This window comes from Leucoraja erinacea, chromosome 15 (assembly GCF_028641065.1).
Source record: "Leucoraja erinacea ecotype New England chromosome 15, Leri_hhj_1, whole genome shotgun sequence".
Classification (NCBI taxonomy): domain Eukaryota; kingdom Metazoa; phylum Chordata; class Chondrichthyes; order Rajiformes; family Rajidae; genus Leucoraja; species Leucoraja erinaceus.
In genome coordinates, this window is record NC_073391.1 from 14,573,074 (window position 1) to 14,600,892 (window position 27,819).

The 27,819-nt window shown below is 42.0% G+C and overlaps 1 protein-coding gene and 1 long non-coding RNA gene across 3 annotated transcripts in view; one reads left to right on the forward strand and one right to left on the reverse strand.

Moving 5' to 3' along the window:
• LOC129703961 ((E2-independent) E3 ubiquitin-conjugating enzyme FATS-like) overlaps nucleotides 1-2,785 on the forward strand; it is a 280,942-nt gene extending 278,157 nt beyond the window's left edge. For both annotated transcript variants that reach the window (XM_055646707.1, XM_055646708.1), the window contains 2 exons: nucleotides 1,095-1,194; nucleotides 1,291-2,785. In XM_055646707.1, coding sequence (XP_055502682.1) covers nucleotides 1,095-1,194; nucleotides 1,291-1,323 — 133 coding nt within the window. In that variant the 3' untranslated portion in view covers nucleotides 1,324-2,785. The remainder of the gene's footprint in view (nucleotides 1-1,094; nucleotides 1,195-1,290) is intronic.
• Nucleotides 2,786-12,480: 9,695 nt separating this feature from the next.
• Nucleotides 12,481-22,245, reverse strand: LOC129703963 (uncharacterized). The gene is made up of 2 exons (XR_008724665.1): nucleotides 21,833-22,245; nucleotides 12,481-13,137 (listed from the first exon to the last, which is right to left on the reverse strand). It is a non-coding gene; the product is annotated as an uncharacterized LOC129703963 (long non-coding RNA).
• Between the last annotated feature and the right edge of the window lie 5,574 nt (nucleotides 22,246-27,819).

Consider the following 27,819-nt stretch of genomic DNA (forward strand, 5'->3'; position numbering starts at 1 on the left):
CTATTTATTGAATTATTCAGCAAAGAGTTCCTTCAAACAGGGCATCACTATATATATCAAAATATGTTCATGCCTTCACTAACTGGTTTGTTAAGACAATTATAGACATTTCTTCAGTGCCTGTCACGTTCACCCAGACTTTCGTAAGTGGAGCTTAGAATCACCTCATGTTATAGGTCAATATTGTTGGCCAAAGAGCTAGGCCAAAACCATTTAATGCAAAGCCATCAACAAACACCACAGCAACACCACCACCCTCAACCCCTGACCCCTGAAAAGCTATCACTGGCCACCATGTCCTCAGCCCCACCCCAATGAGTCTCATATTTCTAACTTCAATGTTGCTGTTATACCTGGAGTGTCGGCACAGTGATATGTTTTGTTTTAATTACTATCAAGGTTTAAATGTACATATGAACCTATTGTTAGAGCATGATCATGTCAATGCAGAACAAGGAAGATTTTTAATTACATAAAGTCACATAATATCAATTACAATTGTTATGTAAAGTCTGTGAATGCAGCTAATAAATAGCAGGAGTGGGCATACAAAAGAGAGAAAGACGTCATGGGGGGGTAAATAAGCAGGAATTCACAGGCCAGGGAGTGGCAGAGTTCCTGGACCCAAACATCAGTAAAGGGCCCGGTACTCGCGCCAACTTCATGCTGCGTACTCCCTCCACTCACAAAACTGGAAGATGAGTGTTGAATCAGTGTTGATAGACGTACATACAAAGCAGAAGTGTGTTTTAAGGTTGGCTCAGAAGAGAAGCAGGGCAAATGTATCATAGAAGAATCAAAAGCATATTATATTTAAAAAAAAAGTTAAATACTGGAGTGAAGAAAATGTAAATTATGATCGTGACCTCAATAAACTGAGGTTTATTAAGGGCACTCTTACAATCAAATGAAATTGAATTGTATCGTATTATAAATCAATTGCTGCTATGACTCTTAGTCAATTTACTTGCTCTCATTTCCCAGTGACATGTAATTTCTGCCTGTACAACTCATATAGTTTTTTTTATACAATATACAATGCATAAAGATTGATAACTTCTAATGATTGCTTTCATTTCAAAATTCTATGACAGAATTTATAACAAGCTGCCAGAGGTTAAAATGAAAAAGGAGGAAGAGAAAAAGAAAGTTGTTTCTCAAACAAACCGATTACGAGCTATGGTTTATAAAAAGGTACAACCAAGAGAGAATTACTTACCAACATCCATTTAAATATTCATGGTCTCATTTTTTTAGTGTTGTTGATTTTTTTTTCCTCATTCTTCCCAGAAATTGCTTGACCAAGTACGACAGAAACAATAACAATTTTCAGGAAGCATCATGAAGAACTTTACTGAGGCTACCAGAGAAATGGTGTAATTAGCTACTGCAATTAATAAACTGATAATGTCTGAAACCATTTAACTTTTCATGAATTTGCATTGTTTCATGTTTTGACAGGTATTTGTTCATCATTATTGAGAACTTGCACCTAGGTCCATTGACGTACTAGACATAATTACAATTCCATCAGGAACAATGCGTATTTAGCAGCTCAGGAATATCATTGTGTATTGCCTGCAGGAGGTGAGGATTCACTTTTATGGCAAGTTTGCATATTGAGCAAAATATAGACGTCTAGAATCTTTGTGGCATCTCGAACAAACAACTGTACAAACAGGTGAGACATCGTGAGAGGGTAGGGCAACAATTACCATTTTAGCCCATTAAATTACAGTGTTAGGGATGTATTTAAGCTTTTAATCGTAAATAGGTCAGAACAAAATCATTGTAAAATAGAGGAATTATACGAGTTTTACATACTAATCCTTCCAAATCTTTTGGTTTTGTTATACTTACTTTTTGAATAACTACACGCAGCATTGCTATAAAGACAAACTATTTTTAAATTGTGTGTATTTGAGTTCACGTGTTAAGGCAGTGCTGCTATTTTTTAAACTCATTTTGTAATGATATGGTGCAATAATTATTAATAATTATATTTTAAATGGAAATTACTAAAACAAACTATAAAGGATGTTCAAATTTAGTATGCATGTTATGCAATTTTAAACTGCCCGCAGTATATGACTAGGTAGTTTAAAACTGCACAACTAATCAAAATGAATGACCAATTTAGTTATCTATTTGAATGTATCGAATTCAAAGGTTGTCCATTATCAGGACAAATTGTTACATTTTATTAATAATACTAAATAAGAATAAATCTTGAGGAATTTCCAATTTATGTTTGTTTCTTGTGTTTAGATCAGTCACCCGTAATATGAATAGATTGTATTTGTTTTCCATATTTTTCAAATGAAACATTTGTCACAGTATATCGATATTATTTCTGCTGTTGAAAGATGAATTAAAATAATTGTACTAAATGATAAAATGAAGATTGAACTGAATTTGTCAGACGCTTGCATGGCTTATTTAATAATGTCCATTATTGTCCTGGGGTCTGATGGGATTTATCCCAGTTTCTTGAGAGGGGTCGAGATGGGATTGCTAAATCCATGTGTCCTCTAGAGCCACAGGCAATGTTCCAGAAAACTGGGGAATAGGAAACGTTGTTGCTTTGTTCAAGAAGGGGAATAGGGACAAGTAGGAACTGTTAGGCTGGGAGTATTATATCACTGGTAGGGACATTGTTGGAGAAGATTCTTAGGGATAAGATTTACTCACATCTGGAAAGGTATGAACTTATTTGTGATAGTAGGCATGGCTTAATGTGAAGCAGGTCATGTGTTGCAAGCTTGATTGAGCTTTATGAGTAGGTGTCAAAAATGACTGATGAAGATGGGGTAGTGCATGTTTGCTAAAGCATTTGCCAAAATCCAAAAAGATTAGGCGATCCAGATGATTAAGGATTCAGATTCAGATTCAATTTAATTGTCATTGTCAGTGTACAGTACAGAGACAACAAAATGCATTTAGCATCTCCTCTGAAGAGCGATTGGCAGTCACCGAGGTACGTTGTTGAGTAGAGTGACAGCCGCCGGAAAGAAGCTGTTCCTCGACCTGCTGGTTCGGCAACGGAGAGACCTGTAGCACCTCCCGGATGGTAGGAGGGTAAACAGTCCATGGTTGGGGTGAGAGCAGTCCTTGGCGATGCTGAGCGCCCTCCGCAGACAGCGCTTGCTTTGGACAGACTCAATGGAGGGGAGCGTGGAACTGGTGATGCGTTGGGCAATTTTCACCACCCTCTGCAATGCCTTCCAGTCGGAGACAGAGCAGTTGCCATACCATACTGTGATGCAGTTGGTAAGGATGCTCTCGATGGTGCAGCGGTAGAAGTTCACCAGGATCTGAGGAGACAGATGGACCTTCTTCAGTCTCCTCAGGAAGAAGAGACGCTGATGAGCCTTCTTGATCAGAGTAGAGGTATTGTGGGTCCAAGAGAGGTCATCGGAGATGTTGACTCCCAGGAACCTGAAGCTAGAAACACGTTCCACCTCCGTCCCGTTAATGTGGATGGGGGTATGCGTGCCGCCTCTGGACTTCCTGAAGTCTACAATGAGCTCCTTGGTCTTCTTGGAGTTAAGGGCCAGGTTGTTGTCAGCGCACCATGCTGCTAAGTGCTGGACCTCCTCCCTGTAGGCCAGCTCATCGTTGTTGCTGATGAGGCCAATCACCGTTGTATCATCTGCATACTTGATGATGGTGTTAGTACCATGTACAGGTGTGCAGTCATAGGTGAAGAGGGAGTAGAGGAGGGGGCTCAGCACACAGCCCTGAGGAACGCCGGTGTTCAGGGTGAGGGTTGAAGAGGTGTGCTTGCCTAACCTCACAGACTGGGGTCTGTTGGTTAGAAAGTCCAGTATCCAGTTGCAGAGGGAGGGGTCGATGCCCAGGTTACTGAGTTTGGTGATCAGTTTTGATGGAATAATGGTGTTGAATGCTGAGCTGTAATCGATGAACAGCATTCTTACATAAGTGTCTCTGTTGTCAAGGTGGGAGAGGGCGGAGTGAAGTGCCGTTGAGATGGCATCCTCCGTACTCCTGTTCTTGCGGTAGGCAAACTGATAGGGATCCAGTGTGGGGGGTAGGCAGCTTTTGAGGTGTGCCAGGACCAGCCTCTCGAAGCACTTGGTGATGATGGGGGTAAGTGCAACTGGGCGGAAGTCGTTGAGGCTTGCTGCAGTGGAGTGTTTTGGCACTGGCACGATGGAGGTGGCTTTAAGGCAAGTGGGGACAACTGCTTGGGCAAGTGACAGGTTGAAGATGTCAGTCCAGACGTCTGTCAGCTGCGCAGCACAGGCCCTGAGCACGCGCCCGGGGATGCCGTCAGGGCCAGCAGCCTTACGTGCATAAGGCACATGGGACCCATGGAAACTTGATCGAACGGATTCAAAATTGCTTGGCAATAGAGGACAGCCAGTGGTGGAAGGGTGTTTTTCTGACTAGATTCAAGCCCATTGCTCTATGCGTATGGCAAGTAAATAGGATGGTAAAGAATGCGTATGGCATTTCGCTTTTATTGGTTGGGGTATTGAGTATAAAAGTTGGGAATCATATTGCAACTGCATAAAACATTGGTCAGGCCACATTTGAAATATGGCATGCAGTTCTGAATACAGGCCATATTGCAGGAAGGATGTGGAGGCTTTGGATGGGGGTCCAAAAGATTTTCAGCAGGAGTTGCCTGGATTGCAATGTATTGGTTATAAGAAGTTAGACAAACTTGAATTGTTTGCTCTGGAGCATTGGAGGCTGTGAGGTTACCTGCTAGAAATATAGAAAATGATGAGAGGCATAGATAGGGTGGATAGAGCTTTTTTTTTCCACGGGTGAAAATGTCTAATACTAAAGGGTATAAATGTAAGGTGAGAGGGGGAAATTTAAAGATGATTTGCGGTACATGTTTTTTACACAGAGAGCGGTAGGTGCCTGGATAGGACTGCTAGGGAAGGTGGTGGAAACAGATATGATAGTAACATCTAAGTGGCATCAGGCCCATGAACAGGCAGGGGATGGATGGGTAGAGACAATGTGCAGACAGATGGGATTAGTTTAAATTGGCATCATGGTTAGTGCAGCTATCGTGTTCTATGATCTGCAAAATGGTTTGTATTTCATATACCAATTTCATACCAACATAGAAGGAGGCCATTCATCCAACTGAGTCCATCATAACAGCTCTCAGAGCATTCTCATCAGTCCCATTTCTCTATGTATTTCATACATGTGTACGTAAACCTCCAAATGGGAATGTTTCAATCATTGACTTGCCATCGGGCCGCAGGCTGTACTCAAATGTTGATCACCCTAAGGAGGTCACAAAGGAAGCAGATATTTTGGCTGATTGATCAACAATAGGATATGGAATTATCATGGAATTCTGCTTTGATTCTGGGAGGTAACGGGGTATTTTCCTGGTTATTTTAATGGGAGTAAATGGCTGGGTTCCTCAGGCAATGAAGTAGGTAACTAAAAATCGGAAGGATTATTGGTTTGAAAATACTTAAAGTATTTTAATCTCTCCGGCATTCCAGACGTGCGGGTGTCTAGGTTAATCAGCCTCTCCATTTGTCCCTAGTGTGTCATGTACATCGTGACCATTGGTCGGCACAGACTTGGAGGACCCAATCACCTGATTCCACACTGTACCTCTAAACTAAACTAAATGAAACTAAACTATAACCTTTGTTGAATGTTCACTGTTCAAATAGTAGCAAAATTGTGCTATTTATTACTTTGTTTGGGACTTACTCTGGTACCTACAGAGCTCACTGTGGGCTGCTCAAACAGCTTCCAAAGTCTCCAGAACGTGCTACAACTGACAGGGACTCTTTACTCAGTGTTAAGCTGCTGAGAGACTCAGTCCATGAGGGATTCAGCATCGACACCACTGGGAGGAACGTATTACCAGATGCATCTCCATGATAATGATTAGCTGAGGTCATCAGGTCAAATGGCAAAAGCTGGCTCACCTCAAGGCTATTCTGACACGACCTTAAACAACACCACATCCTATCTATGCCTCTTTGATGAACAATGTCTCTCCAGGTTCAGTGATTCCTAGATAATCATCACACTCCTATATACGGAGTTGGCTTTACATGGATGTCAAGCTCATCCTGATTCTTGACTTCTTCACCACAGGTTTTTTTTCCATGAGGTTGGAACAGAAGCTTTTGCTATAAGTTTATGTGATAGGAGCAGTATTGGACCATTCGGCCCATCAATTCTACTCAGCCTTTCAATCATGGCTGATCTATCTCTCCCGCTCAACCCTATTCTCCTACCTTCTCCCCATAACCCCTGACACCCGTACTAATCAAGAATCTGTCTATGTCATATCTCCCAATGTACTGTTCACCTTTGCACTTTACCTGTGGAGGTCCATTACATCTATTTTCGACAAGCTCCTGCTGGGCAGGCTGCACAACAGCTGAGTGGAGTGTGTTGTCAATGCATTGCTGACTGCAAAATAATAGAGCAAATGAACCCTTTTGGTCATTGTGATTCATGGGATTTTTGCACACTCATAAAGTTGTTTCAGTTTCACATCTTTGGAGCAAAGGACTAAAGACATACGTTTATGTTGATGCAAGCAACTGCAGATGCTAGTTTACAAAGAGAGACACAAAATGCTGGAGTCATTCAGGAGGTTATGCAGCAACTGGAGAACATAAATAGTTGACGTTTCTGATTGGAACCATCTTCAGACTGATTGTGGCGGTTGGCAGGGTGGGGGAGGGCAGAGAAAGCTGGCAATGACAAAGCCCAACAAATCAGGTGATAGATGGATACAGGAGAGGCTGGGACTTTGACAGACAGAGGGTTGGTCAAAGGCCATCATTAGTAAACGTGTTTTCTGTCCTGTTGTCTTAGATTGATCCCTCTGTGTCCCGTAGTTCTGTTTCTGCTCTGCCCTCCCCCATAGGCAGAAAAGGATAGAGTTCCCCTGGACCTCACCAGCCTTCACATCCAGCACATCACTCTACGACATTTCCGCCACCTCCATATCGATCCCACCACTTCCTCTTACATCTTCCCATCCCCACCCCTTTTCACAGAGAATGCTCCCTCTGTAACTCCTTGATTCACTCACCCCTTCCCACCCAAACCACTTCCCAAGTACTTACCCCTGCAACCACCTGTCCCTATACCTCCTCCCTCACATTCCCACGGGACCTCAGCAGTCCTTCCAAGTGAGACAGAGATTCATGTGCACCTCCTCTATCCTGATCGCTGGTTCTCCACCGTGCTGGACCACTTGGACAAAAGAACACGTACTGTATGTCTGGCTGTTGTTCATCAACTACAGCTTAGCGTCTAGCACTGTCATCCCTTCCAAACTTGTCGTCACACTCGGGGAACTTGGTCTCTGTCCTCTCTAGGTCATTAGATCCTCGACTTCCTTGTCAACAAATCTCTATCTGCACGGATAGTCATCAATGCCATTTCTGCACTGGCCATCGGCATTGAGGCACCACAAGGCTGCGTGCTCAGTCCCCTGCTTTACCCTCCCACACCCATGCCTGTGGAAATAAAAACATCTCCAATTCATCCTTGAATAATGTTGTCAGTTGGTCTGCACAGGTCTTTAATACTTAACCAGGTGCACTGTCATATTTTGCTTGGGAAGCTTAAAACCCAATGGTATGAATATTGATTTCTCTACCTTGAAGACGCGTCCCCCCCACCCTAGTTTGTCCCCCCCCCCACCTAGTTCTCCTACTAGTTTCACTGTCCCCCTGATTAATGTTATGCCTCGTTGTCACCTCCCCCTCATCCAACATTGAATCATTGTATATTTCCTTGATCTTCGTCTGCTTTGATCTGTTCTTTTCCCACCTTACATGTACTTTGTACCTTTCCATATCTCGTTTCCCTCGCCCCTGACTCAGTCTGAAGAAGGGTCTCGACTCAAAATGTCACCCATACATTCTCTCCAGAGATGCTGCCTGTCGCTGAGTTACTGGGGGGGGATCAGTCTACCCCACAACAGAAGAGGGAGGATTTATATGTTTGATAGCCACATGGAAAAGGGATCTCCTGTGGAGTTCTGTGCTGCACCTTGGTTGATGAAGGTGCATAGGGCATGAATTTGAAGATGAAAAATAATCACAGCAAGAATGGGCAAGGTTCACATGTGTCAAAAACATGACACAGGGGAAAGACACTGATCAACTATGTTTTCCCATGTTCACTGGGTAGAATTCTGACTTACAGCCCTCACCAACCAATTCCCACGGAGAAGCAAATGGGAAAAACAATCATGGCCTCTATTGAATGAGGCAGAGAGAGAAGCAATAAGAATTATTCACAGAAACAGAGGGGAAGACATAACAACCGAATGTTACAGAAACAGATGTGGAAAAGAGCAGCATGAAGAAGATATATTGGTGGCAGCGTCTCCGAATGAAACATTCTGCTTCTGTGCTCAGTAGCCTGTGACTTTCCAGGCACCAAAGTTAATGAACAGAAAATCACAGATTGGCAAGTGGAGAAGTGATAAGCCCCCTGTCTTCACATATCTCATTTACAATGTGCACTGTCATAAGTGATTTGCTCGTGAAATCTTTATTGTACTAAATCACGAACTGAACTTCCGAGACTGCTGAATTACAATAACCATAACTGGATCTGACACATTTTCTTTGTATTATTCAACAATTTAATTCAATGAGAATACAAAAATACATGCACATTAGCAGCGCATGTTATGAAGTGAAATGTCAATATTTAATTAAGTTTATTTCATAATCCCCAGAAACATAATTGGTTCAGTTTTCCATTCTTAGAAATAATTTAAGCCATGATGTGCACTTCTGGCAAGCATTAACCATGAGGTAATTGAATTACATCAGCCTATTGTTTGGCCTGTCAGAGTAATGGAAATTACTATGACAGGGTGAATGAGGTTCAGTTTTAGAAATTGATCCATCCTTCAGTTGATCGGTTGGCGGGGCAGTTTTTTCCCCTAAAATAACCTAACATTTGAAACATATTCCCCATCTCTGGTTTGTCCAATTCAGCAATGAATATTCTGAGTGAGCTCAGAAAATATATTATGTAATAAATGTAATATTTTAAATGTAGAAATGAAACCTTGGTGTCATCGTCAACAGTGTGTGGAGACATTGGAAAATACTTTAAATCCAATCCAACAATGCCAGTAAAGTGAAATAAACCGCCTTGTTGCCCATATAAACATAGGGCTAGGTTTACACGTCTGATTAGTTTTCTGTTAAACAAATATATTTGGTAAAAAATATTGAACTAAACTAACCAGCATAATCCCACGTATTCCCATCTCTCCATTGCATTCTGTTGCTCAGGTAACATATTAGCTGGTACGGCCAAACAATGAGAAATCTTAAGAAGTCTGTCTCATTTCAATAATGTTGGCTCATGTTATAATCTACCCCAGCTGTGCCATAGAGCATAGACTCCTGCATGCCTTTTTAAAGACTGCAATATGGTTTCAGTTACTGGATTTAATTGAATTTGCCTTCTAATAATTGGCTGTTGCTGCTTTAGTCCACCAGCAGTGATCATTCGCTGCAGTGTTAAACTGGAATGTGTGGAGTAGGCATTGCACAGCTTCAACTATCTTTAACACCTATGCCATATTTTTTTAATCTGTCAATATTTGGCAAATTACCATCATTCTGAAAATCTGAGGAAAATAATTATTCAGGAAAATAATGTATATATATTTTTTACATAACAGATCACTACCTGGATTTCAATAAAATAATAAAACTCTTAAGATAGTTAATTTGACTTTGACGTAAGATGTTTGGTTATTGTTCTCCTTCACATAAAATCGAACCTTCTTGAGGTTAACATAAATTTTCCAGCGCGAGAAGTCATTTAAAATTAGAATTTGATTTGTTTCTTTGGCTACGTTATGCAGCAGACTGGTGCATTAAAGCCAATATTTGACTTCCATTGACTTTCCCTCATCCACACTTTTCCAATGTCAGTTTTTTTTTGCTTGCTGTTTTAAATGGATTAGACTGTAGTTCCATTTTTCTGAATTTCACTGCATTTCCAGGAAAAAAACAAACATGGACTTATTTAGACTTTGTAGTTGAGAGAAGGGGGGGAATCAAAAGGTGTAAAAGAGAGATGAGGGTGTGGCAAAGCTTGGCAAGTGTTAAGTGGACACAGATAAAGCCCTAGATGATTGGCATATGTGTGTAGATGGTAAATGCATCAATTATACCGGTGCCCAAGAAGAGTAAGGTGACGTGCCTCAATGACTATCAACCAGTGGCACTAACGCCGGTGGTGATGAAGTGCTTTGAGAGGCTGATCATGGAGCAAATCAACTTCTACCTCGACAAAAACCTGGACCCACTGCAGTTCGCTTATTGCCACAACAGATCATCAGTGGATGCGATCTCGCTGGCCCTCCACTCCGCACTGGGCCACTTGGACAACAAAAACTCATATGTCAGGCTGTTATTCATCGATTACAGCTCGGCATTCAACACAATCATCCCCTCCAAACTGGCTCTACCAAACTCGCAGAACTGGCCTCGACTACCCCTGCTGCAGAACTGTTCCCTCGATTCACCCTCATCCACAGACCACAGTTCTTTCGTATTCGGTGGAAAGGTTTCAGCCTCGATATCAATTAAGCTGGGAGCACCTCTTGGCTGCGTGCTCAGCCCCCTGCTGTACTCACTCTTCCCCATCTAGCCTGCGTCCAACCCCACAGTTTGTAAGTTTCCATCATCCCCTCGCTGACGACTCCACTAATTGTAGGGAGTATCACTGATGTCTATGAGTCAGAATATAGAAGACAGTCCTGAGCAACTGTCCATCATGGAGCCAGCGCAATAACCTGGCCCTCAAACACCAGCAAAACCAAGGAATTTCGCTTTGTGGACTTTGTATCAACGGTGGAGGGGGATCCCGCAGGCCCTCCATTTATATCACTGGGTCCATGGTGGAAAGGGTCAAAAACTTCAAATGTCAGGCTGTTATTCATCTCTTAGATCTTTCCTGGTCATTCAACACACTAACGCCCTCCAAAAAGCTACCAAACTGCCTCTACTTCCTGAGAAGATTACGGAGAGTCGGTTTGTCAAGGAAGACTTTCTCTAACTTCTACAGGTGCACAGTAGAGAGCATGCTGACCGGTTGCATCATGGCTTGATTTGGCAATTTGAGCGCCCTGGAGAGGAAAAGACTACAAAAAGTAGTAAACACTGCCCAGTCCATCATCGGCTCTGACCTTCCTTCCATCGAGGGGATTTATCGCAGTCGCTGCCTCAAAAAGGCTGGCAGTATCATCAAAGACCCACACCATCCTGGCCACACACTCATCTCCCTGCTACCTTCAGGTAGAAGGTACAGGAGCCTGAAGACTGCAACAACCGGGTTCAGGAATAGCTACTTCCCCACAGCCATCAGGCTATTAAACCTGGCTCGGACAAAACTCTGATTATTAACAACCACTTTCTGCTATTTGCACTTTATCAGTTTATTTATTCATGTGTGTATATATTTATATCATGGTATATGGACACATTTATCTGTTTTGTAGTAAATGCCTACTATTTTCTGTGTGCTTAAGCAAAGCAAGAATTTAATTGTCCTATACAGGGACACATGACAAACTCACTTGAACTTGAACTTGACAAAGGCTAGATGTAAAAAGGAGATAAAAAGATTTGATGGAAGGAACTGCAGATACTGGTTTAAACCAAAGATAGACAGAAAAGGCTGGGATAACTCAACGGGACAGGCAGCATCACTGAAGAGAAGGAAAGGGTGACATTTCGGGTCGAGACCCTTCTTCAGTCTGAAGGGTCTTGACCCGAAATGTCATCTTTTCCTTCTCTTCAGAGATGCTGCCTGTCCCGCTGAGTTACCCCAGCTTTTTGTGTCTATCTTCGGAGACAAAAAGATGTCAGAGAAGTAAAGAGGAGAAGTGAAATGTAAAGCTGGATGGAGGGATGTTGGCAGAAGATGGGGATGGAAGGAGAGGGGACAAAAGGGAAATGGGGGTTCAGAGGGGGAGATGGATACCCACACTTCTCTTCCCACCACCCAACCCTCTGAAGCACACACAATTCTCCTACCATCCCTGTCACCCTGTTCCTTTCCAATCATCATTATGCTCATATGCCATCCCATCTAATTCAGTGAGTAGATCGGTTTGCAAGTCACAGGCTCAGTCCCAAGACTGTATTGCTCATTTATTTAAGTAGATTGAGATAGTAATGCCACAGTTATGTTGGTGCTGACACAAGGAACTGCAGATGCTGGTTTACTAAGAAAAGACATAAAGTGCTGAAGTAACTCAGCGGGTCAGGCAACATCTCTGAAGAACATGGATAGGCAACGTATCCGGTCGGGACCCTTCTTCAGACTGATTGTAGTGGAGGAAGAAATCTGGAAGAGAGGTGCGGTGTGGGACAACGCCTGGGAAGTGATAGGTGGATACAGTTGAGGGAGGTTTATCATTGGTAGGTGGTTGGACATAGGCCAGAGATTGGATTGGATTGGATTGGATTCCTTTATTGTCATTCAGACCTTTCGGTCTGAACGAAATTTCGTTGCCTGCAGTCATACATATAATAATAAATAACAAAACATACAATAAACACAAATTAACATCCACCACAGTGAGTTCACCAGGCACCTCCTCACTGTGATGGAGGCAAAAGTCTTAAAGTCTCTGTCTCATCCCTCCTTGTTCTCCCTCTGCGCTGAGGCGATCCAGGCTTCCATTGTTGTGACCTCGCCGGATGATGGTGAGTAAGTCCCGCGGCTCAACTGAGCTCCGCGAACGGGGCCGGTTCAAGCTCCATGGCCTGGGGTGGTAGAAGCTGCCGAAGATGCCGCCCTCCAGTCCAGCGGACGCAGCTGTAGTTGCGGGAGCTCCAGAAAAACATGTCACCAACCTGTGACCTGCGAGCTCTTGACGATGTCGTCCACTGGGCCCGCGGCTGAGCCCCGAATTCAGGTCGCCGCCTCAGCCCCGAAGCCGGGCCTCTGCCACAGGAACGCCGGAACGCCGCATCAGCTCCGAATTCGGCCAGCCTCGCGTTGGTAAGTCCTGGCTGGCTCTGCCTCCGGAGCCTCGAGGTCGGTCGCAGTTGGAGGCTGCCAGCTCCGCCATTAGGCCTCAGCGCAGATGGAGGCTGATGAGAAGTCAAACTGTGAGAAAGGGACATGAAGATAGAAGAGGTGAAAAATGTGAAGCCGGGGGGAAGAATGTAGGTGGAAGGGGATGGGGAGGAAGGGGAAAGGGAGAAATGGGTGTGAATTCAGGTGGGGCACAGGGAAGATAGGGGGAAAGAAATGATGAGGAAAGGGTGGTGGTGTTTGTAGGTTAGTCACCTAAAATTGGAAAATTCAATGTTCATACATTTGGGTGCAAGCTACCCAAATGGAATATGAAGTGCTGTTGCGTCAATTTGTGTGTGGCCTCACTCAGGCAAGAGCAGAGGTCCAGGACACAAAGGTCAGTAAGGGAGTGGGAAGCGAAGTTAAAATAGTTCACAACCAGGAGATCCAGTAGGTTTTGATTGAGCGAATGCGAAACAGTTAGCCAGTCTACACTTGGGTCTCCCCCATATAAAGGAGGCCACATCTCGAGCATTGAATGCACCAAAATTGGTCTCTGGTGTAGATGAAGAAAATCAGTCAGATTTTTATCATTAACTTTCATTGGAATTAAGCCACACGCATTTGTTACATTATGACAAAGTTGTACAGTGTCATGATACACAACAAATAATTAAAATATTGTGGCGGCCCCTGGTGGTGAGCCACACGTAGTGCGAACCTTTGGTTCTGAGGGGGGTGACATGTCGGTGATGGGAGGTGGAGGTCACGGGCTGGTCACGGACTCCCCAGGGAAGTATTTAAGGTGGGGATCGCACTCGCACGGTGTGTTTAGTAGGGAGTCAGTGGAATAGTATTAAAGAATCATTGGTTTGGACAAACTCTGTGTCCCACCTCATTCCTCGCCGGACCCTTCACGTCCCGCTACATTTGGTGACCCCGACGTGATCCGAACACGCAGCTACAATATACATTAACAAAAAACATTTTCAATTGTTAAATGTGCAAAATCACCAATTGGGAAGGTGGAAGGGGAATCTTTAGAAAATAGGTGCCGGAGGAGGCCATTCAGCCCTTCGAGCCAGCACCTGTTTGTTTAGTGATCTGAGAAATAAATTGGCATGAACTGATTCCATCATTTCTGCCCCCATGAATCTGCTCCATTTAATTAAAGACATGCTATTTCTAAAGGTTACTTTTGAGTTTGCTCGTATCAGATTTCAGAGGCTTATATTCCAGATTTAATGGTACCAATTCCTGGTACCTTACGTAAGGTTATGTGACTGAACTCCTGTAGCATCGGTCACTGTGGATTAGAGAGAGGTTGGTAGCAGCTATGTTAAAAGTATTAGCCTGCCAGAAGTATTAGCCTGTCTTCAAGATTCCCAGCCAATTAATCTTGACTTTTATTTCAAGGTTTACTCTGGAATTTGGACTTCTTAAATTCCACATTTATCAGAGCCATGATATACAGTCTGTGAGATCCACTGTTACTATTCTTTAGGTTAGAAGAAAGGTAATATTAGAGGTCATCTGCTTCTGGGTATGTGTGCAAGGAATTTAAACAGCAATGAAAAACTGCTATTGTAGAAGCCTGTATATCAACACAAAATGCATCAAACAGTCGGCAAATTCAGAAGTATATTTGTTTTAGACCTGAAATGTTAACTCTATTCTTCATTCCTATGTTTTGTAACGTTGACTATTTTCAGTGTTCCATATGTTAATCTGTTTTTCTTTCAGATTTCCATCATCTGCAGTTTTTGATTTTCTTTGCAGAATGGTACTTCTTCTAATTTGTTTTTTTTGACAAATACTTAAAAAAAGAATACATCCAAATAAAATTGAAAACCAAACATAGATCATGCAGGTTCCATGTGGCTGCATACGGTATTGGAGATAGGATAAGCCAGAATGGTGAAGAATGGATAATTCCTGATTCCCCTGTCAGCTTGGCAAACTGAAGATAGACACAAAATGCTGGAGTAACTCAGCGGACAAACATCATCTCTGGAGAGAAGGAATGGGTGACGTTTCGGGTCGAGACCCTTCTTCAGTCTGAAGCCAATCAGTTTATCTGCAGTTACATCCCGCAGAGCTTGGCAAACAGGATGGATCACAACATGGTAAACAATGAAATCAAAGTGAAAAGTAAAAATTGTTTGCAGAGTGTGCTGTGACCAATGATGGAGGGTCTGTAATCCATAGGACAAAGAAAGTAAAACAGTGCCAGAGATGAGAGTGTGATGAGATGGAAAGGAGTCTATATATTGGGCTTCACCTTTTAGTAATACTCTGAACTGTATTTTCCTTTTCATATTGAACCAGATCCTTCAATTCACAATGTTAATGACAAAGCATTAAGGTGGTTTAGAGATCAGAGCATCATGCAACATGAGATTAGAGATTACAGCAACATGCCCTTCGGCCCATCGACCATAGTTCATCTTGTAACTAGTTCTATGTTACCCTAGTTTCCCACTCCCTAAATATTATAGGCAACTTACAGAGGCCAAGTAACCTATAAACCCACAGGTCTTTGGGATATGGGAGGAAACCGGAGCACCCAGAGGAAACCCACATTGGTCACAGGGAGAACATGCAAACACCACACAGACGGAACCTAAGGTCAGGATCGAACCCGGGTACCTGGTGCCGTGAGGCAGTAGCTCTATCAGCTGTACTTGCACTGCACCTGGTGGAACCTTTGGTGCAGATGGCAAAAGATTAGCCATCCACAAGTGGCAATAGGATGTTAGAACATTAGCAGCCTGGCCTCAGCAGAACACACATTGGAATTGGTGGATGTTCCGTGGGAGGGAGTTGAAGTGGGCGTTGGGCTCATAGGTTCACACAACGCCAGATTGAAATCCTGGTGCCACGGTGGCAGCATGAAGAGGTCGATGGGGCATGTGTGCAGGATCCCAACCAGGGGCATTATTTGAAGATCATGGCTGGTGTCACCCAGAGTAAATTTGTCCAGGAGTAAGACACCCTGCTGCTAAGAATTACACAGTGTTTTAAAATAGGTTTTAAAAATCCTCATGCTGACATTTATTCACGTGTTCACATTCACAGACCTTATTTCATTGAAATGATGACTCTATCCTTCTCTCCCAAACACCCACTGTATCCTACTGCACCTTCCATGTTCATATCATCATTGACATTCTGCACACCCCACACCTCATGCTCCACACAATGGGCCAGCAAGCAAAGGGACTGTAATGTAATAGTTATTCCATGTCTTTCATCGTGCAGGCAAAGATAGTGAGAACAGTAGTATCAACATTGGTGATTACATGAAGTCGATTATGATTGTCCACCCAATGTGTCCTTTCTGTGTTGTGTCCCTCCAGGTAGATGCGTGTGCGTTATTTCTTTTGACATGGGGAGACTGGTGCACAAACATCCACCACACTGTCCGTTATTGAAATGGATCCGGGTTCAACATATCTAGACTCCACAATGGTTGGGAGTCTCTCACTGCTGCAGCCTTCTTCTGCCTTCTTTGCCATTGAAATGCTTCAAATACTGGTCAACCACCATTCTCAGCCTGTTTCAACTGTGAGTCTTCTTCTAGCATTTTGCTTTGTCAGGAAACTCCTCTGTGACCTGCCCGCCAAGGGCAGCCCTGCCAGAAGCAGCTTCAGATGGTTTAGGTCTCAGGATCTTCGGCACACACAATGTTCCCCGCTATGGCAAGATGGACACATGCGCGGAAAAATAGGAGACTAGGAAGGAGACCATCCATACAAGAGGAGACCATCCTGCAATTAATGGACAGGGGGGCCACTGAACCCCAAACCACCCTAAAAGTAAACTCCAGAACACATACCATTGATGTAATAGCCATCTTCCATCTGCTGGTTTATCAGTATCTCCCCAACAACTGTGCACTGGCAGTATTGCAGTGGAGAAAGCAAGACATTGGGACAAATGAACAGAGGAACTGATCAGATTGGAAGGATTGTAAAATTACCAGAGCACGACTGAGAATGTGGTTTAAATTGAGTAGATGGGTACAATACTGAATCAGGTTTGGGGTATTGAAATAAAATGGGAACATTGGACTCAAAGAGAATTTGGCCCTTTCATCACACCAGTATGTGTAATCCTCTTTTATATGAACTAATCATTTGAGCAAATCTATAAATGTATCTATAAATTGATGCACCCACTTGGCTTGTTTCTTGATTATTCAGAGATGCAAACATGAATATTAATTTGGGACCAGTTAAATGCAAATTAACAAACAATCTGCTGAAGAAGCTCAATGGGCTGAGTAGCATCTATAGATGGAGAATAATTGGCGATGTTTCTGGTTGAGATCTGACATCAGTTTGATGTAGGGTCTTAATCTGAAATGTTGACCATTCATTTCCACTTACAAATGTTGCTCAACCCACAAAGTTTCTTCAGCAGATCATTTGTTGCTCTACAATTCCTTGTAACTGCAGATACAAGTTAAGACAGAAGATAGACAAAATGCTGAAGTAACTCAGCGGGTCAGACAGGATCTCTGGAGAAAAGGAATAGGTGACGTTTCGAGTCGCGGCCCTTCTTCAGTTCTTCACACTGACGAAGGGTCTCAACCTGAAACTTCACCTATTCCTTTTCTCCAGAGATGCTGTCTGACCCGCTGAGTTACTCCAGCTTTTTGTGTCTACCTTTGGTTTAATCCAGCATCTGCAGTTCTTTCTTTTATATGTTAAGACACTTATATTTACATGTACAGGCACCTCACGTTTTACGCGGGTTTGATTTATACGATTATGAAATAATATGCTTGTTCCATTAATACCAAAACTTTATTTACGTGCTGGTGCTTTTTGAATTACAAGCTCAAATTTACCGTCACCAATGTACTTGTCTATATGTTTCATCTGCGCATTTTTGAATTATGCACTGCTTTTCTAGCACGTATCCCCCTAGTAAAAAGACATGTGCCTGTACAGTTTAGAGTTAATACACAAAGTAAATATATAAAGTCTGTGCATGATATAATTGTTAAATATATATTTACCATTTCCTACTTTCAACGTTAGTTCAGAAAATGTCTAGCAGTGCAAGCTTTATATTATTCATGATCTTTTATACAATATATTTTCAATTAGCTTAATAGCATCTCTAACAATGATTACTCTGGGGACTTTTATCTCATTAGCTTCTATAAATACAAAGGAATGCAATATTGGTTAAGCTTAGATCAGCAGATTCAGCAGAAGCTGTGAAAGGAAATTCCTGGTATTAATTATTTTAAAATGTGCACGTTCGAGGTAAATTTCAAACTGAAACTGTGACTTCTAATTTGGTCAGCTTTTCAATTAGACAGCAACTTTCATGTAACGGAAAATGCTAATAGTTATTCACAATGCAGAAATTGCTGTTGCACATGTGATTGTCCGAATTTTCAGGCAAGCCCCATCAACCTTTTGCAATTTATTTCTGTACACATCTTTTTTTCAAATGTTATATGTTTATAGGTATTTTGAAACATTACACTGCAGCTCTGGTAACGTTCTGATCTTGAGTGTTTTTCATTCCTCTTTAATATTTGTTATTTATTAAATTGCCTACCTCACTTACAGGGTAGCAATATGAACATTGAACCAATCATGGAGCAACATTAAGATGTCAAATCATTATGGTTGAGGTACAGTAAAATGTGGCCACATACAATAAGCAAGCTTTATCCTTTGTAATGTTTTCTTGCTATTGTATGTGTCTATTGCTGATGTTCCCTCTGCCCTTTTGTTCTAGCATGAGACCATAATCATAAGCTCATTTACCATCAAACCAAGTGTTCCACAGTCCTAATATATTTGGGGAATCTTAATGTTAGATGCAGTAAAGGATTCTCATTATAGAGTGTGGTTTTGCATCCTCCACTGCCTGTTCACAGATGGAGGAGTGTATCTGCAGTCATCCTCAGAAAAACACCCGACATTTAAGGCATAAAAATAAACATAACTATCATTTCTTCACATTTTTTTCTTGAACATTCATCCATCTTGCCCCTTAATTCTTTCATATCACCATTTGTCTCCACTAATCATAGAAACATAGAAAATAGGTGCAGGAGTAGGCCATTCGGTCCTTCCAGCCAGCACCGCCATTCAATATGATCATGGCTGATCATCCAGAATCATTACCCCGTTCCTGCTTTCTCCCCATATCCCTTGATTCTGTTAGCCCTGAGAGCTATATCTAACTCTCTAGTGAATACATCAAGTGAATTGACCGCCACTGCCTTCTGTGGCAGAGAATTCCACAGATTCACAACTCTCTGGCTGAAAACGTTTTTCCTCCTCTCAGTCCTAAATGGCCTACCTCTTATTCTTAAACTGTGACTGTGTAGCCCCCCACCTCTCCACCCATCTCTCAACCAACTCTATACTACATATCCTTGTACGTGTATTTAAGCTGGCTGTCCCACTCCAATCTTTTCACCCTCCTTTGTCTGAGAACAATAATCATCAATGCTTCTCAGTACATCCCATTGGAATATTGGGAAGAAAGTATGAAGATATGGAAGGAAGCCGAGTGAGGTATATTAGAAAGAAAGCAAGGGGCTGAGAGATAGCAGAAGCATACCCAAACAAAGATAGGCCATATCAAAGGCAAGACTGGTCAGGCTGCAGTTTAGTGGCCTAGTGTTAGGAAAGATAACGCAATATTTCCAAGATGGTGACAGACCACCTTGCTCAATAGTAATGTGGTAATGAGAGGATAAGCCCAAACTAACAAGGTGCTCCAATGCAATTAAAACAGACAATCAGAGAAATCAGTGAAAATTAATGTAAAATATGCCTGCAGGTATATATCCAAGGAAGATAAACTAAATAAAAAATCTAAATATAGTGTACCTGTGGTGCCACCTAGAGGATCAGATGGTAGACTATGAGGGTGTAACAGTGACACCTACTGTTGGGAGGACTAGAAGTGTCATGGCATTTATGCTCTGTGGGAAGGAACAGCAGATGCTGTTTGAACTGAAGATTGGCACAAAAAGCTGGAGTAACTCAGCAGGACAGGCAGCATCTCTGGAGAGAAGGAATGGGTGACGTTTCAGGTTGAGACCCTACTTCAGCCTGAACGGGGTCTTGACCTGAAATGTCACCCATTCCTCCTCTCCAGAGAAGCTGCCTGTCCTGCTGAGTTGCTCCAGCTTTTTATGGCGTTTATACTTCTCAGTGTAAATTCTAGTCACCATGAACATAGGATGACATACAAGTATGATGGGAATTGCAACATGGTTTTCTAATAAACATTGGAATTGTATGTTAATGTTTAATACAATTCACTTTACTTCTACAGAAGAGTTAACTTTGTCAATACTTATTCCAGCTAACATCATAGATGCAAATTATTGATCATTATCGTTCAGTTTGTTGGAGTCTACTGTGGACAATCTGAATGTTTTGTTTCCTGCATTAAAGTTGTGACCAACTTTACTGGTTGTGAAACTCTGGATGACTCAAGCCCACTGAAGGCACTACATGAATGCCCCCTTTTCTTTCCTTTTTGAGCATTTCAGTGATGCCTGAATCCATTGTAAAGTAGGAGAAAAATGACTTTGTACACATTCCTTTCATTACAATTCACGCAGAGTGAAACGATTAAAAAATATCACCCATCCCATATCCATATCCATTGGACTTTGAGATCACGTATCTTACGCTTCAAACTTTACTTGCAATAATGAAAAAGCGTTAAACAAACAACATTGAGATCGGTAATTCTCTGAACTGAGAGATTATATTTATTGAACTGGGTGAGAGCCCTCCTGTCTGAAAGGTAGATGACTATGATGTGAGCTAATATTTCATTTCGTACCCCAATGGGATTAAAAAGTAAAAGCACAGAGATCTTTCCACTTACAGGACACACTAAACCAAAGTTAAACCGTAAATTTGAATGAGTCACTAATAAATCTAATGGAGAATTCTGGGAAATCTCTTTCACCCAGAGAGTGTAGTTTGATATAACAGTTATACTAGGAACAGTGGAAGGGAGCAGCATGGATGTAGATAAGTAAATTAACACATGAGAAAAGAAGTAATGGAAGATTATGTTGACAGCGTTATGTTGAATGCATTGATAAATGTTTTATGACTGTTGGCAGATCAATTTCCCTCCTGGGATAAATAAAGTTGTATCGTATCATATCGTATTGTAGATGAAATGGGATGGAGGCTCATGTGCAGAATGAGCCTTTTTCTGTGATGTGAGTTTTTTCATATCACTGGCAAATTTTTCATGATATTCCATGTAGCAAGTCCAATGCATATTTTATTTTTTCTTTTAATTTTGTCAAAGTGTTAATTCTGTCTATTCCTGCAGATGCAACGGTTCTGACATTCTAGTGCCAGAGTGGAATTACTGTGATATTAAGGTGAGGTGTGCAGAATCCAGATCAGACACGTTTGAATGCATTTTGATTTGCTTTAAGAGGTTGCATGACGTCCTTGTCTATAAAACACATTATCCTCATTTCATTCTAATAGTTACCCGATACATTGACAGTCACTGGCATACAATGCTGAGTGGAAGCTGAGTTTCCAAATTAACAAATGGTGCTTTAAAAATTTTATCTTCTCACTATGATTATTTGCCACAGAAATGATTTCCCTCCGATTAGTTATATCACATAAAGACAAGGTTTCTAAGTGTTGCTGGTGGTGGTCGGTAAGATATATCTGATGACACTTGGTCAAAGAAGGATTGACATATCTTAAAGACATCCAAAAGAAGAAGTAAAAAATAAATTATTTTTTCAAACCTTGCCTGGTCTTAATCCGTTTCTGACGTTGAATTGACGAGAGAAGCACAATCCATTCGTTTCTCAAGCATTCTTGTAAAAAATGTTCTCAGATCCCAATTATATCAATAGGACTTCAAATACATATTTTAAAATAAAGACTGCAAAGATTCAGGGTGACTTCTTTAGCTCTACCTGTTCCGACTAATGGAATGAGTGAAAATAGAATTGTTCTTATACAATTACTTATTTTGAAACTGTAAATAAACTGATTTTACAGGGGAAAAAAATGCTCACAAGGAATGTTGTGTTTAATAAATATTTAAATGAAGAATGTTAAAACTACCAGCACTGAGGCGATGGTTCTCAAACAACAAGAAATGGCCGGTTTGTTGACTATATCCAGCACATTTCCTTCCCCTGACTCTCAGTCTGAAGAAGGGTTACAACTCGAAATATCACACATTTTCTTTCTCCAGAAATGCTGCCTGACCTGTTGAGTTACTCCAGCTTTTTGTGTCCATCTTCAGTTTAAACCAGAATCTGCAGTTTCTTCCGACAGCACTATTCTTATGTGGATTTACAGTGCAATTTTCAGCTATTTGGCAGTTTATTTTATAAATTAGTAAGTCAGCACATTTGCCCTCTTCTATTCTTTCCTATTCACAGATAAGGCTGCATTCATTGTTTATCCCTAATTGTTCTTGAGGAAGTGGATGCCAGCAGATTTTTTTAACCTTAGCAGTCCTAGTGGCAGTATCCACACAAAGTTCTTGGATAGGTAGTTCTAATATTTAAACCCAGTGACAATTAATGAACTGCGATTTATTTCCATGTCCAAATAGTGAGCAGCTATTAGTGGGCAGCGGCAGATTTGCAGCCTAATGTCCCTGTCCCACTTAGGAAACATGAACGGAAACCTCTGGAGACTTTGCGCCCCACCCAAGGTTTCCGTGCAGTTCCTGGAGGTTCCCGGAGGTTTTTGTCAGTCTCCCTACCTGCTTCCACTACCTGCAACCTCCGGCAACCACCTGCAACCTCCAGGAACTGCACGGAAACCTTGGGTGGGGCATAAAGTCTCCAGAGGTTTCTGTTCAGGTTTCCTAAGTGGGACAGCGGCATTACAGTGCTTGCAGAGCCAGAGACCCGGGTTCAATCTCGACTACGGATTTCAGTTTTATCAAAGCTCCTTTATGTCACCCTCATCGTGACTTTATAACAAGGACATGCATGCAACTTCCCAGATGAAACCCAACCCATATTGAGTATTAGTCAGTCGGTTATTTCTGGGTAAGTGCAAGTTGATTACACATTTGATGATGCTGTGTGCCATTTTGATAATGATTGCATGTTATAATTGGATGATAATTAGGAAGAGATCGGATTTGTCCCTCTTTTAGTGCACCACGCATGTCTGGTGAACATCCGACAATGCATGGTTTGTGTCAGCTTTGTCACTTTCGTGTCATAATTTACCTGATGTTCCTAATATTTCTAATGTGATAATGCCTTCCTCATCCACAGGACACAACTAAAACACTCTGCATTAAGTATTTTTCTATCAAACATTTCTGAACAATTATGTCGACTTGGCCACAGATATGGCTATTTAGGATTCTCCAACCACCCGTTTAAATGTGAAAAAGTTTTAATGCAATAAGTTCAAATTGACACATTCTTGAGGTGAAAAATCCCCGCTAATCCTTCTACAAATTAATTTAAATCTACATTCACTCATGATGTTGTTCTCTGCCGAGAAAAAAAAAACAGGTTCTTCCTGTTCATCATATCTATACTTCTCAGAATTTTATGCACCTCAGTTAAACCACCCCCACCCCTTACCATCTCCCTTGTTCAAAGTAAACAACCCTAGATTAGTCAGTTCTCGTTAACTCTAATTCTTAAACTCTGGCAGCTTCCATGTAAGTTTCCTTTGCATTCTCTCTCCTACTATCACATCCTTCCTGCAGTGTGGTGACTAGAACTGAACATAATACTGAAGCTGTGGCTTAACCTCTGTTTGATACTGCTGCAATATGACCTCCCTGCTCTCATATTATATGAATTAGGCTGTAAAAAATCCCTAGTGAGTTTTTAAACACTTTATCTACTGGTCCTTCTACCTGCAGCGACTGTACACACTTGTGCTCCAAAATCCCTCTCTCCCACTACACTATTTTGTAACATTCATCATGTATTTCTTAACTTAAATGTTGTTGCTGTTGCTATCGTAACATAGGAAATGTGGTTGTGATTTCAAGCATAACTAGTCTTCACAAACAGAAATGTGATCAGGAAGAGATAATATGCTTTGGGAGTTGGCTGGTAAATAAATTATCTTCAAAAAGGCAGAGATAACTCTCCTGATATTCACCAAAAGAGACAGTGACCTTTTACATTTGAAAAGGTCAACACATCTGATTGCGTTATCTAGACCTGGAAGTCAAATATCATTAGCAGGCAAAATAATAACACACAGAGACACAAGAAACTGCAGATGCTGAAATCTTGAGAAAAAAAAAAACAAATTGCTGGAGGTACTCAGCGGGTCAGGCAGCATCGGTAGAGAAAACGGACAAATGATTTTTCGGGTCGGGATCTTTCTTCAGATTGATGGAGTAAGGAGGAATGTTAATTAATGGTGTGGTGACACAGAGGGGTCTAGGAGGACATGTGTCCTGCAGCTAGAGGTTAAGCAGATAACGTGTTTAAAAACTCACATGGGGTACTTTACAACTTAAGTAAAAGTATATAAGAGCAGTGACGTCATATTGCAGTGGTATTAAACAATGGCTAGGCTACAGCTTCGGTATTATATATAATTCTGCTCACCACGCTGCAGGAAGGCGCTGGGTGGGTGGGGGGGAGGGATTATAATAGCACAATTTGGGTTTACTCTTTGCTTGGGTCCATAAAGTTATACAACGAGAATTTAATTGGCTCAATATTGGCATCTGTCTGAGAGGGGATTTGCCCAATTCTGACATCTGGCTAAAAACACTTGAAAATATGTATGTACTTTCTCCTTTTATTCATGTGTGGGAAGGAACTGCAGATGCTGGTTTACACCGAAGATAGACACAAAATGCTCAATTCTTGCTTTTCCTCTCTCTCTCCATCCTCCCCCACCCTAGTTCTCCAGTTAGTTTCACTGCCCTTCTGATTAATTTTACGGATTGTATGCCTCCTTGTCACCTTCCCCTCAGCTAATAGTGAACCATTCTTCATTTTCCTAGAGCATCGTCCCCTTTAATCCATTGTTTTCACACCTTACCCTTCCATATCTCTATGTCTCCCTCTCCCATGACTCTCAGTCTAAAGAAGGGTCTTGACCTCGAAAAGTCACCCTTTCCTTCCTTCCCGCTGAGTTACTCCAGCATTTTGTTTATTTTATCTTTTAATCATGTGTTGAGCCGTGACTGGACTGAGGATGGAGATGATCCTTTCTCCTCTGCTCTGTTGCTATTGTTTTCAGCACAATTTTAATGAATGGAGAGCTTTGCTCTGATCTTTTCTCTCTACAGCTGCTAATTGACCAAATCAATGTTCCTGACATTTCCTTTTTCTTTGTTTCTGGACTGTCTGGAGTTTCTTTTTTTAGCTCATTGTCTAGAGTCGACATTTTGTGAAGTTAATATCAGGCTTGTCCAGTGTTGTGACTTCACGGGGTTAGTATAACATTTAAAGTTTTGTTGACACAGCCAGTTTCTCGTTAAGGTGTCGGAAGGAACTGCAGATGCCGGTTTAAACTGAAGAAAGACACAAAATGCAGGAGTAACTCAGCTGGACAGGCAGCATCTCTGGAGAAAAGGAAAGGGTGATGTTTCGGCCCTTCTTCAGACTAGTTTCTTGGTAAAGAAGGAACTGCAGATGCTGGAAAATCGATAGGACACAAAAAAGGTGGAGAAACTGAAGAACCATATTGAGGCTCGCACCAGGGTCTCTTCCATATGAGGCTCACACCAGGGTCTCTTCCATACCCCGTAACACTGCTCTCTCTCCCCATCCCCCCCACTCGCAACAAGGGCAGAGTCCCCCTAGTTCTTACCTTTCACCCCACTCGCCGTCACATACAACAAGTAGTCCTCTGCCAGTTTCGCCACTTCCAACGTGACCCCACAACTCGCCACATCATCCCACCCCCCCCCCCCCCGTCTGCCTTCCGCAAAGACCGTTCCCTCTGTAACTCCCTTGTCAATTCTTCCCTTCCCTCCCGTACCACCACCCCCTCCCCGGGCACTTTCCCTTGCAACTGCAAGAGATGCTACACCTGTCGCTTTACCTCCCCCCTCGACTCTATTCAAGGACCCAAGCAGTCGTTGCAGGTGCGACAGAGGTTCACCTGCATCTCCTCCAACCTCGCTGTCTCCTCCCTTTCCTATCTCTTCCTCAACCCTCGGGCTCCTCCTCCTCCTTTTTCCTTTCTTCTCCCCGCCCCCACCCCCCATCAGTCTGAAGCAGGGTTTTGCCCCAAAACGTTGCCTATTTCCTTCGCTCCATAGATGCTGCTGCACCTGCTGAGTTTCTTCAGCACTTTTGTGTACCTCAGTTTCTTGTTAATATGTGTGAGCTTCAGGTCCATGTCAATGTGGAAGTGGCAGAGTTTCTGAAGCTTTCTTTTCCCTTCACCCCTGCAATCAGTCTGAAGAAGGGTCCTAACCCGAGATTCCACCTATCCATATTCTGTAGGGATGCTGCCTGACGCACTGAGTTATTGCAACATTTTGTGTCTTTCCTTTGTAAACCTTGGAATTTGAAATGGTCCTATAAATTTTTCGTTATACATTTCATGCAGAATGGATTGTGATTCCATGAGTTGTAGTGTGGTTGATACGTAGAAGGGATATTGAGCCATCAGTGAATTTTATAACGTTATTATGATCTAAATTTATCAGGTAAGTTTTGTCACTTTTTCTCTGGTAACATGAATTAATATTTAATTGCGTCTTTGCACATGACCCTCCTAGCGTATGCGACAACCAGTGATGGTGATTGTACGTCACGATACAGATACATTAGTTAGGAAAGTTCGATGCTTGCCTTGTTCTACACATAAACGCTGACACGGATGCAAAGATCAAGTCACAGCTGTGGCAACTCGATGCAAGAGATTTTGATCATTCTGAAATCATTCTTGTAATGATGAAATTAACGAAATTTATGTACCAGTTCAGTCCATCCTTCAGAACTATCTTGAAGCACGTTGTATGAAATGAGTTGAAAACTAGCCTCTGCAGTGAGATGCTGCCTGTCCCGCTGAGTTACTCCAGCATGTTGTGTCTATTTCGGTGTAAATCAGCATCTGCAGTTCCTTCCTACACATGCAGTCGTTGTTGTTGGATAGACTTCTCTGGTGGCAATTTTACCACACACAACGTTGGCCACAATTTAATTTTGGCCATTTATTTTGATTCTGCTGGGAAAATTCTCCCTCTGCTGTGCTTGCGGTGAAAAAGTGTAGAGCAAATATAGTTTTGAGCTGTGCCTCTATTTATAAATTTTTAAATACAGTACTAGCAAAATGCAGTGTATACGTGGACAGATAGAAGCTCCAATGTGCGATAATATTGTACAAACTTCAGTTATATTTATATCCAGGAAATATATGGTTATGCACATTATTTTAATGCAACAACATATTATTGACCCAAAGTCTGTCAGAGATGGAAACTTATTAGGAAGCCCAGGATTAAGATGTGCAATGCATATTGATTTTACCATGGGTATATCACTGAGTCACTGATTTGGATGAAGGGATTCAAAGTAACATTAGCAAATTTGCAGATGACACAAAGCTGGGTGGCAGTGTGAACTGTGAGGAGGATGCTATGAGAATGCAGGGTGACATGGACAGGTTGTGGGAGTGGGCAAATGCATGGCAGATGAAGTTTAATGCAGATAAATGTGAGGTTATCCACTTTGGTAGCAAAAACAGGAAGGCAGATTACTGTCTAAATGGCGTCAAGTTGGGAAAAGGGGAAGTACAGCAGGATCTGGGGGTCCTTGTA